Here is a 16,055-nt window from a genome sequence, read left to right on the forward strand (position 1 = left end):
CTTGCCTTAGTAAATATGCGACACAACCATCTGCACTGCGGTGACATTATTTTTTATTCGGACACTAATCTTGTGTAGTTCAATGCCAGAAGGCCACAAAGTGCTGTCACTCATACGAATTTGAGTTCGACGACGTCTGTTTTACAATAGTAACATTTCATCCAAAGCGTTACTGATACAGCATGTGCGGAAAGACGGAAGTACAGCGCTTCAGTGCAAAGCCCTTCCACTTCATAAATCGGTGAAATCACAATGGCGATTCCTTGAATTGCACCCTCGTGAACGCAGAGTTGTGCGCTATCTCAATAGCTTTCACACGGATGCGCTCCGCTGTTACGGGTGGCGACCTTGCACGCAGCTCCTGGAGGAATTCGGGGAGTAGCGTTTCCAGTTCTGGGTCCACTGCAGTCGTCCATGAAGCAATATATATATTTTTTTGGTTGCTGCAGAACGTAACGTGCTGCTCTTGGCTCCTCCAGTATCGGACGCTTTTCTCCAAAGCAGCAAATTCCCGTTGTGCCGGCAGGTTGCCGTGTGCTTGGACATACTCGATAAGTTTTTTTTCTCAAAGCCTATCGTAAATTGCTGTCGACTACCACTCATTTCTGAAGGAAATATAGAGAAAAGAAAACAGCAGACTGACAGCAGATGACCGAGGCAAAATGGCGTTGCTAAAACACTATAGGCTTTGTCTGTCTTTGCCCAACGGTGCCGCTGCTGATGCTCACAATAGCGATGGACGTTTTCGACTTTAGCTGCCCATTGTTGTGATACTTCCACATTTTTTTCTGCCCGTGACCGGTATACAAGACGAGGATCGTCTTTTCATTGTTTTTTTTTTAATTGGATCAATATTCCGGTCTTTACTGTATGTCTGGTTGAAATGCAGCACTCGACATGCATTCAGGCGACTTGATGCATGAAGTGAGCGTGTATGTTCAAAACGTGCGACTTGTAAAATTGTTACTTTCAGCTAATCTTGGTGCTACTCATGTTAAGTGCCCACTGCCCTGCGACAATTTCAATGAACAGAACTCCAAACCTTGACTATGTCTAAAAGAAATTAAAGCCTCTTTGACAACGGTGAAATTTCAGTAAGTGAAGCTGGCGAGCAAGCACCACTACATCGCAAAGCCAGATGGAGTTCTTTCTTTATCTTGCTATACGATGCTGTTCATGGCTGTGTTAAGGTTTACCCTCTAACTTCTTCCTTTCCTTCTTCCTCATCTCTACACCATTCCGCCTCCCCCTCACTTTCCTTTTCCACCCCCTTGCTATATGATATTATGCATGTACAGTAGGAGTTCTTGGCACATACTTGTTTGGTTTTCGTTAAGTAGTCTGGGGTGTTCTGCCAAGCCTTAAACAGCTCCATTGTAAGAATGCAGGTATGCCCCAGAGAGCATCCTCTACGGAAAGTTCTCAACCAAGTCGGACGTGTGGAGCTACGGTGTGACACTGTGGGAAATGTTCTCCTATGGTGAGGACCCTGTCATACAGGGTGTCACCCAGGAGAACTTGGGCAACGAGCTGCTCCAGGGTAAGCGACTGGCTTGTCCTGCAGACTGCCCGGCCAACCTCTACCAGCTGATGCTCCTCTGCTGGGCGAGTGACGCCCACAAACGGCCAGAGTTCCGCAAGATCAAGGACATGGTACACAATCTGTGACCCTTCTTGTCCTTGTTGTCACAATACCTTGCTGCTCTGAAAGGACCAGGCTCGCTATTTTATAATGATGCCCTCTGCTTAGTCTTATCATCTGCAGCATGCAGTTGGCTGATCTCAGTGACACAGTGCCAGAACGTCGCTCTGGCTGCTGTTGAAAGCCAACTCCAGCGATTTTTCGAGGTCAATGGATCTCAATGAAATTCACTGGGCATGTTCATTTGCACGTTTGCGCCATTCATGCCAATTGTAGGCTTGAGAGTATTGTAGATTCTTTTCAAATTAATTTATATATACCTTGCCTCCAAATGCTTACCTTGCTTGTCAAATGGCAACATTGTTTGTGTCACGTTGAGTTTTGCCTGGTGGAAGTGACGGAACTGATGTGCCACTGCAGCGTCTGCTTGTCTGCTATGAATTGTGTAGGTTTGGCCGTCATTTTCTTGGTTGAGCGTGCAGTTTCCTTTTCCGTGTTGGTGGGCGTGCGATAGATGGCAAGTAATGTTGCATTGTGGGCCACATGCGATTTGCCATATGTTAACCATAACAGCGTAAGCATTTTAGCCGATCGTCGCAGACGGCCTGGACAGCTCGTGCCATTTGGCGGGCATTATGTTCAATCAGGCAGGTTGGGGTGAAAGATTACGTCACACGTAGAAGCGCACCTGGTTGGGTTTCAGTTTCAGTATTGCGGTTTTTGACTAAGTAAAAATTATTTTCGAAATTTTTGAGCGTTTCAGCTATTGGACGTGTGAGAAAAGTATCTCGGGAACATAAAAGCACCATTATTCTGTCATGGTAAAAAAATTGCCAAAGCTGGTGTTTAAGTGAAAAGCGCTACAGGCATTAGGGTTGAAGAGTGGCATCACTACTAAATCGTGGCTCAGGTTGATGGACAAGGAAACTAAATGGGGCTGGTTATTGGTTCTGCCAGCATAAATTGAAATGTGAAGATCACAGTGAATGCCTTTGAATGCGGGACCGCCTGGGAATACACCGGGGACTCATTCTGCTGTGTCACCAAGTCTCAGTGATCAAGAGGCGTAAGTTGCTAAGCCAAAGAAAGTTGATGTAATGAATGAGGTGAAAAGTCTGTGATCAGCATTATTTTTATGCTAGATTGTCATTCCAAGCATTCTATGTGACGTCTGTCACTCCAGCGAGAACTTACTCTGCATGTGATGTCGTGCAACTGCAAACGTATTCTTGAAATTGACTGACTTGGAGTACAGTGTCAGTTGCTAAGCATGCAATGGCATTGGCATAGCCAGGGGGTAGCACACCAAGCCCGTGCCCCCCCCCCCCTCTCACTCCTCTGAATTTTTTTTTTCTCCATTGCATACAGAGCACGAAATGACACTCAACTATATCTGCCTGCCCAGCCCCACTTCAAATTAAACTGGTCCTTCCCCCCTGAAAAAAATTTCTGCTTACGCCCTTGTGCAATGGCTTTGAAGCATTGTCTCAAAACATGCATTTCTCATGCAGGTATCACAGATATGGGCTGACGTAGATAAGTGAAGTCACATTAGGCTGTATCACAAGTAGTCCATATTTCATTGTACCTGTGTGTGTTGAAAGAATATGGTACAAACGCTGAATAGCTTTCCCTACAGTGTTCGGGTCAATGCCTGCACTGCCTTGCGCTCTCCTCTCCATTCTCTCTCTGGAAGTGCCGTTCCTCTTTTGTGAAAAGGAGGGGTGAAACAGCGAACTCTCAATATTGATTGATGGGGTTTGGAAACCAGTATTTTCATATTTTCTAATATTCACTTTCTTTACTCCATCAATTTTTTTTCTCTCTCAAGTTCTTTTTCACAGTGATGCTCAAGACATGCAGGGCAAGGTTCCCTTGCCTTGAAGACGTGTGTGGAAGTCTCTATCCTCTGAAAGTCAGTGATCTCTTATAACTCTCATTGTTCTTCAGCCTGCCTGCTTTTGTTCCACATTGAGTGCTCTCGCCTGTTCCTTTAGTACAAGATTTCAAGCAATCCATCACAGCTGTTGGGTTGCTGTGCATCTGACGGCTATGAACGTGCTGTTTGCTTATCGTATAAAATTCATCTTAATGCATGGTTAGGCACCGTGTTTTTTTATTGAGATCAATTATATGGACACTCTCAGCTGGATTTCGCTGCCGACGTCAGCATCATGCACCGTATATGCATACGTATCTATATATGAAAACATAAGAAAGAAAAATGCAGAAAAAAAGACTCCGACGCTCGGAATCGAACATGGGACCTCCACGTTGTGAATGCGAGATGTTAACCACTAAGCCACCCAGGGGTACCTCCTTCAACATTCAAACGGCAAGCTAGAGCACACGGCGGCTCTCATCTCTCACGCGTACTTTGGTCTGCGGAGAGGAGGGGAGTGGACGATTTCTCGTGCGCCCTTATCTTCCGATGTGGAGGATCTTCTGTCTTGGCTGGCGTTGGGCTTGCACTGCAACAATTCTGTTGTAGTTGCGGGGCGCACAAAGGTCACTGCAATCGTTGCACTGCCTCCATTTGCGAAAAGGGCACGTTTTTCAGACTAAGTGAAGTAACAACTGAGAGGCTTACTCGCATGCATTTGTACCTGTGAGTAGGTTTCGTGCGTCGTTTGTGCTTGAGAAATGCAGGGCACGTTTCGGGCTTGTCATGCTGTGCAAGACCTCCCAATTTGTTGCTATTGTGTTCATTGCTTTGCCTTTGGGACAAAGCTGTGACTTTTTTTTTAAAGGGCAAACATTGCATGTATATCATTTGCACAGTTCGAGACATGTGGTTTTTGCTACATGGATACTGTTGTTTGTGACATTACCATAAAAGTAAATTTAAAAATATATATATTTGTAGGCAATCAACCTCCTGATAAGGGAAGTGAGTGTGCTCATACTCAGTGGTGCTTGCTATTGGAAAGAGTCATTGGGAGTTTGCAGTATAGGTGAGGCAGATGTTGGCATTTTTCGGGGGTCCCAAAGTTAGCCGCATTCTTTTTCGGGACAAAGTAGTCATGCCAGTACTGTGGTGTTTTCATTTGCACCCCCATAAAGGATTTCTAAAACTGTTACACCAGGCAGGAAATATTGAATAATGCTCTTTCCTCTTCTATTAAGACCTTTATAGTACTTACTTTTATTGTCACATCTCGGCTTTCAGCCATCTGGTTTTTGTAGGGATCAGTCACTGCTGTGGTGGCCGCATTTCAATTGGATTGAAACGCAAATATACCTGTGTAGTTAGATTTAAGTGCATGCAAACGAATATAGGCGATCAAAATTATTTGGGAGCCCATTAATGCAATGTTTTTATTATTAAAATCACCGTTTGTACACATAATACCCCTGAATATAGTTTTCTTTGACGCCCCCCCTTGCACTCGAGTAATTTTAGCTTGCGTCCACTGCTTCAATCTCTTATCTCTCGCTTCCTTTTTTCAGGTACACTTATTTGGTAAAATACAGGGCGCTAATAGAAGAGCTGCAAATCCTGTAACAGGTATTACAAAGTGTCTGTTTTCGACTTGGATGCATGCTTCTAAATACAGTCATAGAAAACTCGGGAGTATTTACCAATGCATGGTGCAATGAGCAGCACTAAGGGGAGCTGCCCGTGGCCCAGTGCAAAGCTGAGTTAGTTGGTGCTTTCATATGCAGTACAATGTGCTATTATGCCAAAGGTTACGTAAATTAGCACCAATGCTTTTGTCATTGAGGCTGCCTGTATGAATGGTTATACTACCATAAAATCCTGAGCAAGAGCCTCCTTCTCTTCTTTGCGAGGTTTCAAATACTATGCGGCCTCTTCGCCAACTCCCACCATTTCCACTGTTTCGTTCACTGTGCTTATTTGCCCAACCAGGGCGAATGAAAGCAGTGAGTGCATGCGTATTAAATGAAGCATTGAACTAAAAGCATGGATGTGCATTCTTTATTTTAGCAACTCTTCCACCACCATCTTGATTTTTGATCTATTCTCGTTCAAAGGCCCCCTTCAAATCTTGTCCTTCACGGTAAGGGGTGCACTTGCTCGAAATTTCATGTTACCTAAACTGCTGCCTCACTTGTAGGTGCTCTCCCCCAGAACTAGAATTCTTTAGTGCACTTTTAATACTCTGTTTTTATGTAGTACTCTCTTCCTTCAGCTGTTGTTAGATTCAGGAGTTGGCAGTGTGGTGATGTGATGTCAAAGAAAAAAGTTTTTTTTTTATTGGAAAGAATGGGAGGGGTAGCTTTGGCTCTACGGATGTTAAATGATACTGCCATATGCTTCATAAAGAAAAAATCGTTGCTCTTCATTTGGCATTGCCAGAGACAATTTGTATAGCCAAAATGGAACAGACAAATACAGCATTTAAGTGGGGCATATTATCTACAACATGACGGTGTTCACCTGTGTGCAGAATTCGAGTGCTGTTGAATTTATTAGCTTAGCTGAAAGAGCTGTTTAAACCTGTACTCGTTATTGAGGCAGCAATCTGTATATATCTGTATATGTTGCTTGAATTCGGGGTTGGTAAGAGGCCCAGTGTTTTTTGTATACTTTTCCACTTTATCTGTCAATTTCTTAGGTTTTAGCCACACTCCATTCTTTATTATTCTTAACCTTGTATCTTACACGTCGCTCTATGAGTAGTCGCAGAAAAAATGGACACTTTTATTTGGGGTATGTGTAGATTTCTTGTGTTGATCACTTTTACAGTCTACGTATGTGGGCAGTTGTTTTAATGGCGAGTTTGATACGAAACATGTTTGTTTGTTTTGTGCATTTGCCAAATATAGATTTTATTGCAATGATGGTAACGAAACATCATTTTACGCCAATATCCTTCTCTTCTGTGTCTTATTTACCTGTACTTTAGAAACCAGATATACTAGTACTTTCATGTGATCACAACTTCTGTATGTATGTCTCCTTGTTTTTTGTTCATTTTTTTCAGCTAAGTTGTTTGTCACTTACTTTGTGCAATATTTCTGGCTTTTCTTTAAGACAGCTTAGTCCTCATTAAAACACTGCACCTTGTGTATAGATATTTGAAGTAGTCGATTAAAAAAGGTATCTGTTGAGTACAATCATATGGAAGCCATTATGCTATAAGTCAGGTGCAAAAAAAGCATGTTAAATGTTGTTATGTGCCTCGAAAGTTGACTTTTATGGTCACAGTTGGCTTTGCTAAGTGTTACAGGCAGCTAGAAAATTACCATGTTTCATGTCAATGCAGTAACATTTTTGTGCCACCAAGCTGTTGTGTTTGTGTGTGTTATGGGGTGGGGGTGGAAAGAAATGCCAACAGTGCGGCACGCTGTTTTCATCGCACTCGAACCTCGGTGGCAACAAAGAGGTGTGAGAATGATTATAACCACCCAGGCTACAACTCGTTAAAAAATACATGTGAAACAGCCAAGAATGTAGATTACACTCACACTGTGTTTTTCTGCATGCACATTGTACATACAGTGATTACATATATAAAAAAAGAGCACGTGCAGTCCCACATGCACAAGTGAGTAGAAGGTCAAGCAGTAAAGCAGGCTTTCATCTCAAAATATGCCATTTGACATTGTTCATCTGCCTGTCTATCCCTCTCTTGTTTTGCTAATTGTAACCGACTCTTCAATTGTTTACTGCACATATCTATGTACTGGGCAGTGCTCAACAATCTAATATAAATAAGAATGGTGCTCCCTCCCACATTGCTTCTAATATATTTGCAAGCATCATACGAACTTTTTACCAATTTTAGGCACTGATGGCATATTGTTAAAACAATTTCTATCGCATACATACATTTTGAAGTGTCAGCACTCCACTTAGTAATTTTGTATAATCAAGTTCATGTCATTTATGTGAAATTTATAGTCTGTGCCAGATGGATGCTTTGTGTTAAACTGTCTGCGTGCATTATTCCTTTGTGCTTAAGTGCAGTGGTCAAGACATCGGAGCTGTTTCTAATACGATCGTAACTTTCACTAGAGGTCGCTCCTTGCCTCATAATATATGAGGTATTGGTTTGTAGCATCCAGTTATTCGAGTTCTAGTTGCAATAGCATTTGTTCCCTTTAAAGATGCCTCATGTGTTCTATGATTTTGTATGGAGAATAAAAAGTTGTAATTGTAGCCAAGCATGGCTGCATATTAGGTTATCGGACGAGAACAGAAAATTTGCTGATATAGGAAGAAATTTCTCCCACAAAATAGGGTGGAGCCTAGGCTGCTGGGAAAAGCCTTTCGTTTGTCAGCTAGCAATTTCACGTCGTGATGGCGATGACGTTCTTACTTTTTTTCACTGTCTGATTTATGCTTGGTAAACACTGTCTGATATCTTTTGGCGACGTCCTAAATGGTTGGTGCTGCACACATGAAACATTTCACATTCGGTGCTGAATCAAGATTGCAGCCGCACAAGTTTCTTGAATCATTCAGCTCCTTTGTGAATTTCTTGTGTTTTTCATGATTATTTGCCACACTTGTGATTACTAAATGCTAGTAGCTTTGTACCTAGACAGTAGCTCATGACATCACATGTCATCCGAATCTGGCTTCCTCATAACCATAACAAATTGTGAACTTGTAATTGAGAAGTCATGAAAATTCAGATTTGGGGCAGACAGAAGTTAAGGTGCACTTCTCTCTGTGCATGCATTTGGTGAAACGTCCACTGTACATAGACTTGTTGCACAAACCTTCCTGCTTAAGGCCTCTCCAGACACTAAATAAATGTCTTGGCTTTCAGTGATGCCCAGAATTAGGTTGACAGATCTCTAGTATTGGGCATGTGATAATCTCTACTAAACTCGCCCGTGGAACAAGTATCTTGCTGCGCACCGGTATAAATTACGGTAATGTGAGTGTTCTACAACTACAAAATTATGTTGTATTAGTTTTATAAGATTAGATCTCTGTATGTTTGATAATGGTTATCCATCTCTTGAAGTGCTTCTGAATAAAGGTTGCTCTTTAACCTGACATATTCTACAGTTTCTCAAAAAACTTTACAAAGCATTTTTGCCATTGTATTAAAACGTAAAAAAATATGTCTCACTGCAAAACGACAGTGCTTTGTTATTTACATCTTTTATTTTTTGAAGCTTAACTTGAGCGAGAACATTTTGGTTACGACTCATTCAAGATACCATCAGTCTGTGTTCATGCCATATGTTCTAGAAATAGAGCGTCGCCTGTATTTTGTAGCATTGGCACAGATCAATTTCTGCCATGCAGGAAAGAAGTATAAATTCAAAGGCTCGTTTCTGTTGTTAGATGCAATTTTAATGAGAGCTTATTGACAACAATGCCAAGGACAGTATAGGGGATGTTATTAGAAGTAAACAGAAAAAAATAAGAGTGGACGAAAAGATATCTCAGTCATAAGATGTATGCGTTTGCAAGTTTTCACTGGAGCTTATGTTTTCTTCTAAAAAAAGTTTGTCTTGAGCATTTTTGGTATGGTGGTTTGAGATTGTTTCCAGCACGAAATAAATAAAAAACTGAGGGTAACTTAAATAGTTATTAACTTTTACTTAAAGATATCATGGGAGTACTATAAAACATTCATGTCTGCCTAGAAAATGTAGTACTGCAAGTGGTTTTTTGTTACTCGTCTTGCAGATTGGAAGTGTAACATCTTTTTATGCCTTCTTTAGGCATAATACTACTAATCATACTTGTGCAGTTATTTGTGTGAAAGGTGTTTTAGTCTCTTGTGTATGACATGCATTAATAAAAGAAAATGGAGTTGCATTAATAAATGCATTAATGCATTAATAAAAGAAAATGTTCATACCCTTCTATTTTACTTATGCAGAAATCTTTTGTGTCTTCATTTTTATGAATGAGTTGCCTACAATGTTGCTGGACTTGTGTCTAACTGTTTTGGAGTGTTTGAACCTGTGGATCTTTGTTATTCTTTGTTATATTCTCACCAAATGTTTTACACTTTACCTGTAAAACAAATAAGTGCTGACATTGAAACACATGTGTAGTACATTGAAAAGACTGTGTGTTTTGATTCATGTACATGAATATCTCTGTTTGTTTATCACATATAGATGAATTTAACACATATAGATAAATGTCTGTGTATATTGTAGAGGTTTATTGCATTTTTACCATTTCTAACTATGTTAATACTTAATGTGCTATTGTTTCTCATCTTGCCCAGCAATTTAGATTGATTTGAACATGTACCTGAGCAGATTAATTAAGGGTCTGATAGCTGCCTTTGATTTTGAGAATTTAAGCCTATTGAAGTATATTTTGGGCATTGTCAACCGTAAAATGAAAGCTTCGTGATCATTTATTTCTTGGCATGGTAATTTTGACATTGCTGCACTTGATGTCTTGGAACGTGTACCTATGCCCTTTTTGACAGGCGTTATTTCTCCATGCAAATCGTGACGTAAGTATTTTTACTGGCTTTTCTCTAAACTTTATTTATAGATTGGCACCAATGGGATTGGGAGGCCAGGCTGAGTTAGAAAAAAAAAGAACATGTAAAATCATGTGCTGACGTAACTTGAGTGAATGACATAATGAGCATCTTCATTGTTAAGTTTCTTGTGTCATGCATTCCCCGTTTTACCTTTGCCATATCTGTCAATTACCTCGGTGTGTTGTAATGCATGTTTGCTCAGAGTGCGATTGCATAATCATTTATTGGAAATTTACATTGCGAGAGATTGTAAACGATTTGCACTCGGCATAGGGAGGTGCGTACAATGTTCACTTGCTTGATATTTGCAAGAGGACATGCTGACGTGTAGCGGACAACCTCCTTGGTTTTTGCATTCCATTCACTGATGTTTAAGAATTACTGATGTTTGGATTCCTAATGCCCACTCTACTAACGTTCACCATCACAGTGTGGGGCAGAAAGTGTGCTCAGCATTAGTATTACTGCACTTTGTTACCTCTTGAATAGCTCAAAGCAACGTTTGAATAGAAGATCTCAACTGGGCATTCCCCTGGGTGTGAAATATGGTATCGGGATATCTACTTCTCAGAACTTATTGTGAGGTGATGAACAAATGCTCGCTATTATGCCGGCCAGCTTTCAGTCATAACTGGCTTTGTGTGTTTATGTTATACAACAGAAATAGGAACAGCTTACACAAAGAGAGTGTACTATTTTTATTTCTCGTAATTCCTGTAGATATGACTACACTGTTTCTTTCGCTAGTATAATGTATCTCTTTGTCTTAGCCCTCTTCATGGGTTACACAGATGATAGGTTGAGTTGGTAGGAACCATACCCAATGTACAGTTCAGTAGTGTGAAAAGTACAAACACAATGAGAGGCTGTCAAGAATGGTATACTCAGATAAATGTTGTGTTTTGAAGTACAAGTCGTATAACACAGAAGGAGGCAACGCTACCACTGCCAAAATCCAAGCAGAAAAGGGAAAAAAGAGAAATAAAAAACAACCAGTAAGTGGAGAAATAAATATTGACACATTGATAGACGAAATGGCCACGGAACTCATAAAGTTGGTATGAATTTGATATTTTAATTATAGTTTCTGGTGTTTAAAATTTCTTGTAAATTTTATGTTTAATTGCTTGTTCTTTGAAATACTAAGTGTCTGCTGCGACGTGTCGTACTCCTTTCTGTTATGTTTTGTTTGCTGCGCAACGGCATCTCTTGAAACTGCATCTTTCGCCTAGTGCTCTTGAAAGGCTCGTTCTTTACTAATGTAGCCCTCTCACAGAGCTTATATATATACTGACAAATGTTTCGTCTTTGACAGTTTCTAAAGCTTCAAGGAGCATAAGCTTTGGTATCGTGCTGCCAGTCATTGTGACACGATATATGGTTCAAGCGTGTGACTACAGTTGGCTGCGGGCACTGGTAGGTGATTCTGTGAAAAAGATTTGCGTAATTTCAAGTGCCTGCTGAGTGAGAGCTGTGCCTTTTGTAAAAGTAGATGCACGCATTTTGTGTATGTCATAATTATAATGATGACATGATTGGAGAGCATTTCTTTGAAATCTTATCACTATTTGTGCAGGGAAGTGCGAATAATCTTATTGCTTTCAGCTGTAACTATTCTACGTATATACAGCATTGACTCGTACTACCGAATCCAGGAACGAAGTGGGAGTGATTTCTTTTTTCATAGTTTGTAATAAAGAAAAGCTTAAAGTACTATCTGCAAATTCTTGACCTTGCCTTGTGTGTTTCAGTAAGTCCATGGTGCTTCAGCTCTCACTGGTATAGGGAGAAAAAAAAAAGAATATTGTAACTTCTGAATACTCTTGCCAAGGTTAGCACAAAACTACAGGACACGCCAGCCTTAGTGTGCTTTCGCACGAATCAAATAAGAATCGCAGGTTTAAAGATTGCTACACATTGTGATTCCTAACAGCATCAGTGTCTTTCTAAATGGTAGTGGGATCTCGCGCTATTTTTGTACTGTAAGGAAAAATCACCTCGCCTTGTGGAAATATGTTCTTAAGCACTTGAGAAACTTGGGAACATATTTTTTGCTCATACCTCAATGGGAACACGGCTGATTTGTAAAGCATACTCTAAGCATACTTTCTTGTCTACAGAACTTGTCACACATTTTTCAAAAAAAGTAGTAACTTGTAGCTGAGGCGAGGGTTGTTGCGTGTAGCTCAAAAAATTTATGTAGCCTAAGCATTTACAAGCTGTAACTAATCTTGCAGGCTCGTTGTCAGAATTCATCAGTTGCAGATATTTTTAGAATGTCTTCACTGTTTCATGGTCTTATTACCTAGTTTCAGATGAGTCACTTGAAATTTACGATGCTTGGGAGGATTTTTCTGTACTGCTTTCACATTTGTGTCTTAGTATTCACACACAAGCCTAGCTTTCTTTGGAGAAACCGCAGCAGTTCCCTGTTATGAAGACTTTAGAGTTTCGTTGATAATGACGTGATAAGATGCCCATCAAGTGGGCTGCTCAAAACTTAAACACATTCTTCAGTGTTCTCAACTAAGTATATCTCTTAGCTCTATGCGTCACTACAACCTACCTTCATTGTGTGCGTAGCATATGGTGGCTCTCTGTGTGGCTTATTTCCCTCATTGTGCAATCCAAAATCGTAAAACAATAATTTTCTCTTATATGTCTAGCTACAAACACATAACAATTATCATTCCCATTGTCTCTGGTCATGCGTTACATATGTGATATACATGTATATTAAATAGTATGTAATTTCAGAGTAGTATCACCTCTGTATTTTCCTTCCTAGATGTGTGTGTCCTCAAATGAATCACTAATGAATGGAGCACATTGTTTGCTGAGCAAGCTTCAAAGTTGATTAGTTAATGAGATTCAATGAAATTTTGGTAATACCAAGTTTGAAAATATTGCATTTATTTTACACTAGGCTTTCTAGGGGCCAGGGAATTGTCATAAAGAAGCAAAGGCTGCTCAGGACAACATTGACAGTACTGAAATGACTTGGCCATTTTATCAACTTAGATGTATGAAAAAAAAAAGGGATGGGGTTTTGCTATCTAATGAGACTTAATGGCAATGAAGAAAGGTCCTGGTGTGGACTCGATAATTGTGACAACTTGTAATTTCTCTAATCAGCTAACATAAATTGAAGTAGAAAAACATTTTTACACTGTATCCTTATTGAGATACGTACTGTTCCAGTGGCTGGAAATTCAACCCACAACCTTGAGCTCATCGGTAGGAAGCCATGGCTATGAAGGCAAATTTTTAATTTGTTGCTGACATTGCACATTTTGTAGACGCTATTTTGCACATTTGTGCAAACACCATTGGTTGCATTTCAAAGATGGTGGAATAAGAGAAAATGTGCAAGACCTGTGAACTAACTAAAAGGATTAAATATAATTTGTGCATTTTTGCTGTGATGCCTTTTCTCAGCGCCCCGTCGCGGTGGTCTAGTGGCTAAGGTACTCGGCTGCTGACCCGCAGGGCGCGGGTTCAAATCCCAACTGCGGCGGCTGCATTTCCGATGGAGGCGGAAATGTTGTAGGCCCGTGTTCTCAGATTTGGGTGCACATTAAAGAACCCCAGGTGGTCGAAATTCCCGGAGCCCTCCACTACGGTGTCTCTCATAATCATATGGTGGTTTTGGGACTTTAAACCCTACGTGCCAACCAACCAACCTTTTCTCAGCCCAGGAGTGCTCTTATAATGTAAAACCCCATAAATTATTACCTTTATATTATTATCATAATTCATGGAATGACTTTCCAGCATAGCCTTGCCATGTACATATTGAAGTGACCAAATGTCGATATAAAAAAATATCTGCTAAGGTGGCACCTAAAGTTACATATGCCAACCATCCAACATTATTGTTTGACAAACGGTGCGGCCGTATAATACAACACCTGTTCAGCTTGTTACATGCTAGGGAGCAGGGTATGAGGCCTGCTTTTAATGCTTGGGATGGGTTCTTTTTGTTTGGTAGATTTATTGACTAGGCAATTTTGCACAAGGAAATCAGCTGGCATAGAACGGGTACATGATGCCTTTGGTATATGAGGCCAACACTCACTTTTTCTGCCAGGCACACATCAATTTTAAGGCGCTTGTTTTCTTTGGTTAGCCTTTTGCCAGCCGGCATGGGACAATGGGCCACCAACTGTGCACAGTCGTCAGCAGGCCTAACATGAACGCTTTGCAGCATGGCTAAAATGGTTTGACGCCAGAACGAGTACCTTTGAGTTCTGTTGCCGAAATCTTGCCAATACATGCTGACATAGTATCCAAGCATACTGTGGTATTTTCGCAGCAACAGCACCCAGCACTTCACTGCTGCTATCAGCCAAACCAGCTTAGACCATGCTGAAAAGTGTTAATGTAAAGTGTGCTGACAGAGGTACTTTAACTGTGCGAGAAAAGTTAGTGTATTGAATGTAGTTTAAGCGTATCAATGCCAGTGTATGTATTCTTTTATATACATAGTACTAGGGAACTGACACAAGCTTGGCTTCTTCCGTGGCTTCTTGGGATGCGTTCTTAAGAGAATACTGGTGATTCAGCAAAATTGACTAAAAGTCAAGACAATGTGAGGTTCTTTGTGGAGTGTGTATATTTATGAAGGTCAGCTCGTTGAGTGCAAAAACATTTTTCATCAGTTTAACAATTCTGAATGTGATTGACTGAAGGGGGATTCTAGGTAGGCATAGTCACACACTATTAAGTGGCTGTATCACAATAATTGTTAACAGTTTTTTATTGTTATTGTGCTGACGTGAACCATTCTGACCAGCAAGCATTTTGTGCTATGCTTACAGTCTCTGCTGGAGCCTTGGGGTTGACATCATACTCATTCTTTACAATTATGATTGTTACATTGTATTAGCTATGAGCGTTCCACTGAGTACTGACCAGATACGTATACAATGCTCTAGTGCGATACCATGAATTGGTCATTTTGTTAAGTGTTATGCGTGTGTGTACTGTAGTATAGTTATGCAGCTGTCAGGTATATTCAGTCATTTTTCACTTAGTGGGCACTGTTGCCAGCATTCAGTCATGGGCATCTTTCTTGTATGCTCTGCTTGGCATTGCCATGGATTCAGCCTGAATGTCATGAATGTACGCAAAATTTTGTCAGTTTGTCTTGTTCTGTAGACAGGTCGTTGGTGAACAGTGTGCCTTGAGAGTTTTTCTGCCAATTGGAAAAGACTGTTCATGATTCACGTGTTGATTTCTTGCGTTGGTGTAGTAACTTGGCATTGGGCTTAACATTGTGTGCCTTGGAAACGTTTTTATCTCGGGCCAATTGGTGTGTGCTGAGTGGATATGGGCACTTATTTTTGTGATTGATGCATATGTACCTTTACAAATTTGTCTGTGTGCCGCTTGTGGAATGTGCAAATGATGTAACACTGTAAACATTTATACGTGTAATGATGTTTGAATAAAATGGCTTTTTATTGGTGGTGTGCCACCAAATACAGAAAGTACCTCTTCTTTTTCTTATATGAATGAATTTAGTATCAGACTTATCTTAGGTCTACGTTACATTTAACTGGTTTTCAAGACTCTTGAGATTCTTCTGTGTTGCATAAGTATTGTTGCACTAATATGTCATTCTAAATTATGTAAAAAAATTGCAATAGACTAAGGAAAGAAGTCAAAATATAAGGGCTTTGGCTATTTTTTTGCTAGGCACAACATTAGCAATAGGGTAATAATTTATCTATCAGACTTATCTTCTTCCGTATAGGTGGAGACAGGAATCGCAAGAAATGCCGGGATTTTTTTCATAGAACTGGTGCCTTTGGTCTATGGGTCATGACGATTTCTTTGCCACATAAGAAAAGGAAGTGACGGTTTTCGACTATTGCAGTGCATTTCAATGTCTTGCATGTGAAGTACTTCGTTAAGACAAAAAGAGTAGCATCGTCAAATCGATCACAATGTTCAATTACAATTGGGCT

The 16,055-nt window shown here is 40.4% G+C and overlaps 1 protein-coding gene across 2 annotated transcripts in view; it reads left to right on the forward strand.

Annotated features, from left to right (window-relative positions):
• The window catches only part of LOC119188248 (tyrosine-protein kinase hopscotch), a 52,415-nt gene extending 36,840 nt beyond the window's left edge, over positions 1 to 15,575 (forward strand). For both annotated transcript variants that reach the window (XM_037436193.2, XM_075895606.1), the window contains one exon: positions 1,389 to 15,575. In XM_037436193.2, coding sequence (XP_037292090.2) covers positions 1,389 to 1,668 — 280 coding nt within the window. In that variant the 3' untranslated portion in view covers positions 1,669 to 15,575. The remainder of the gene's footprint in view (positions 1 to 1,388) is intronic.
• Positions 15,576 to 16,055: the final 480 nt, after the last annotated feature.

Source organism: Rhipicephalus microplus, chromosome 1 (assembly GCF_043290135.1).
Source record: "Rhipicephalus microplus isolate Deutch F79 chromosome 1, USDA_Rmic, whole genome shotgun sequence".
Lineage (NCBI taxonomy): Eukaryota > Metazoa > Arthropoda > Arachnida > Ixodida > Ixodidae > Rhipicephalus > Rhipicephalus microplus.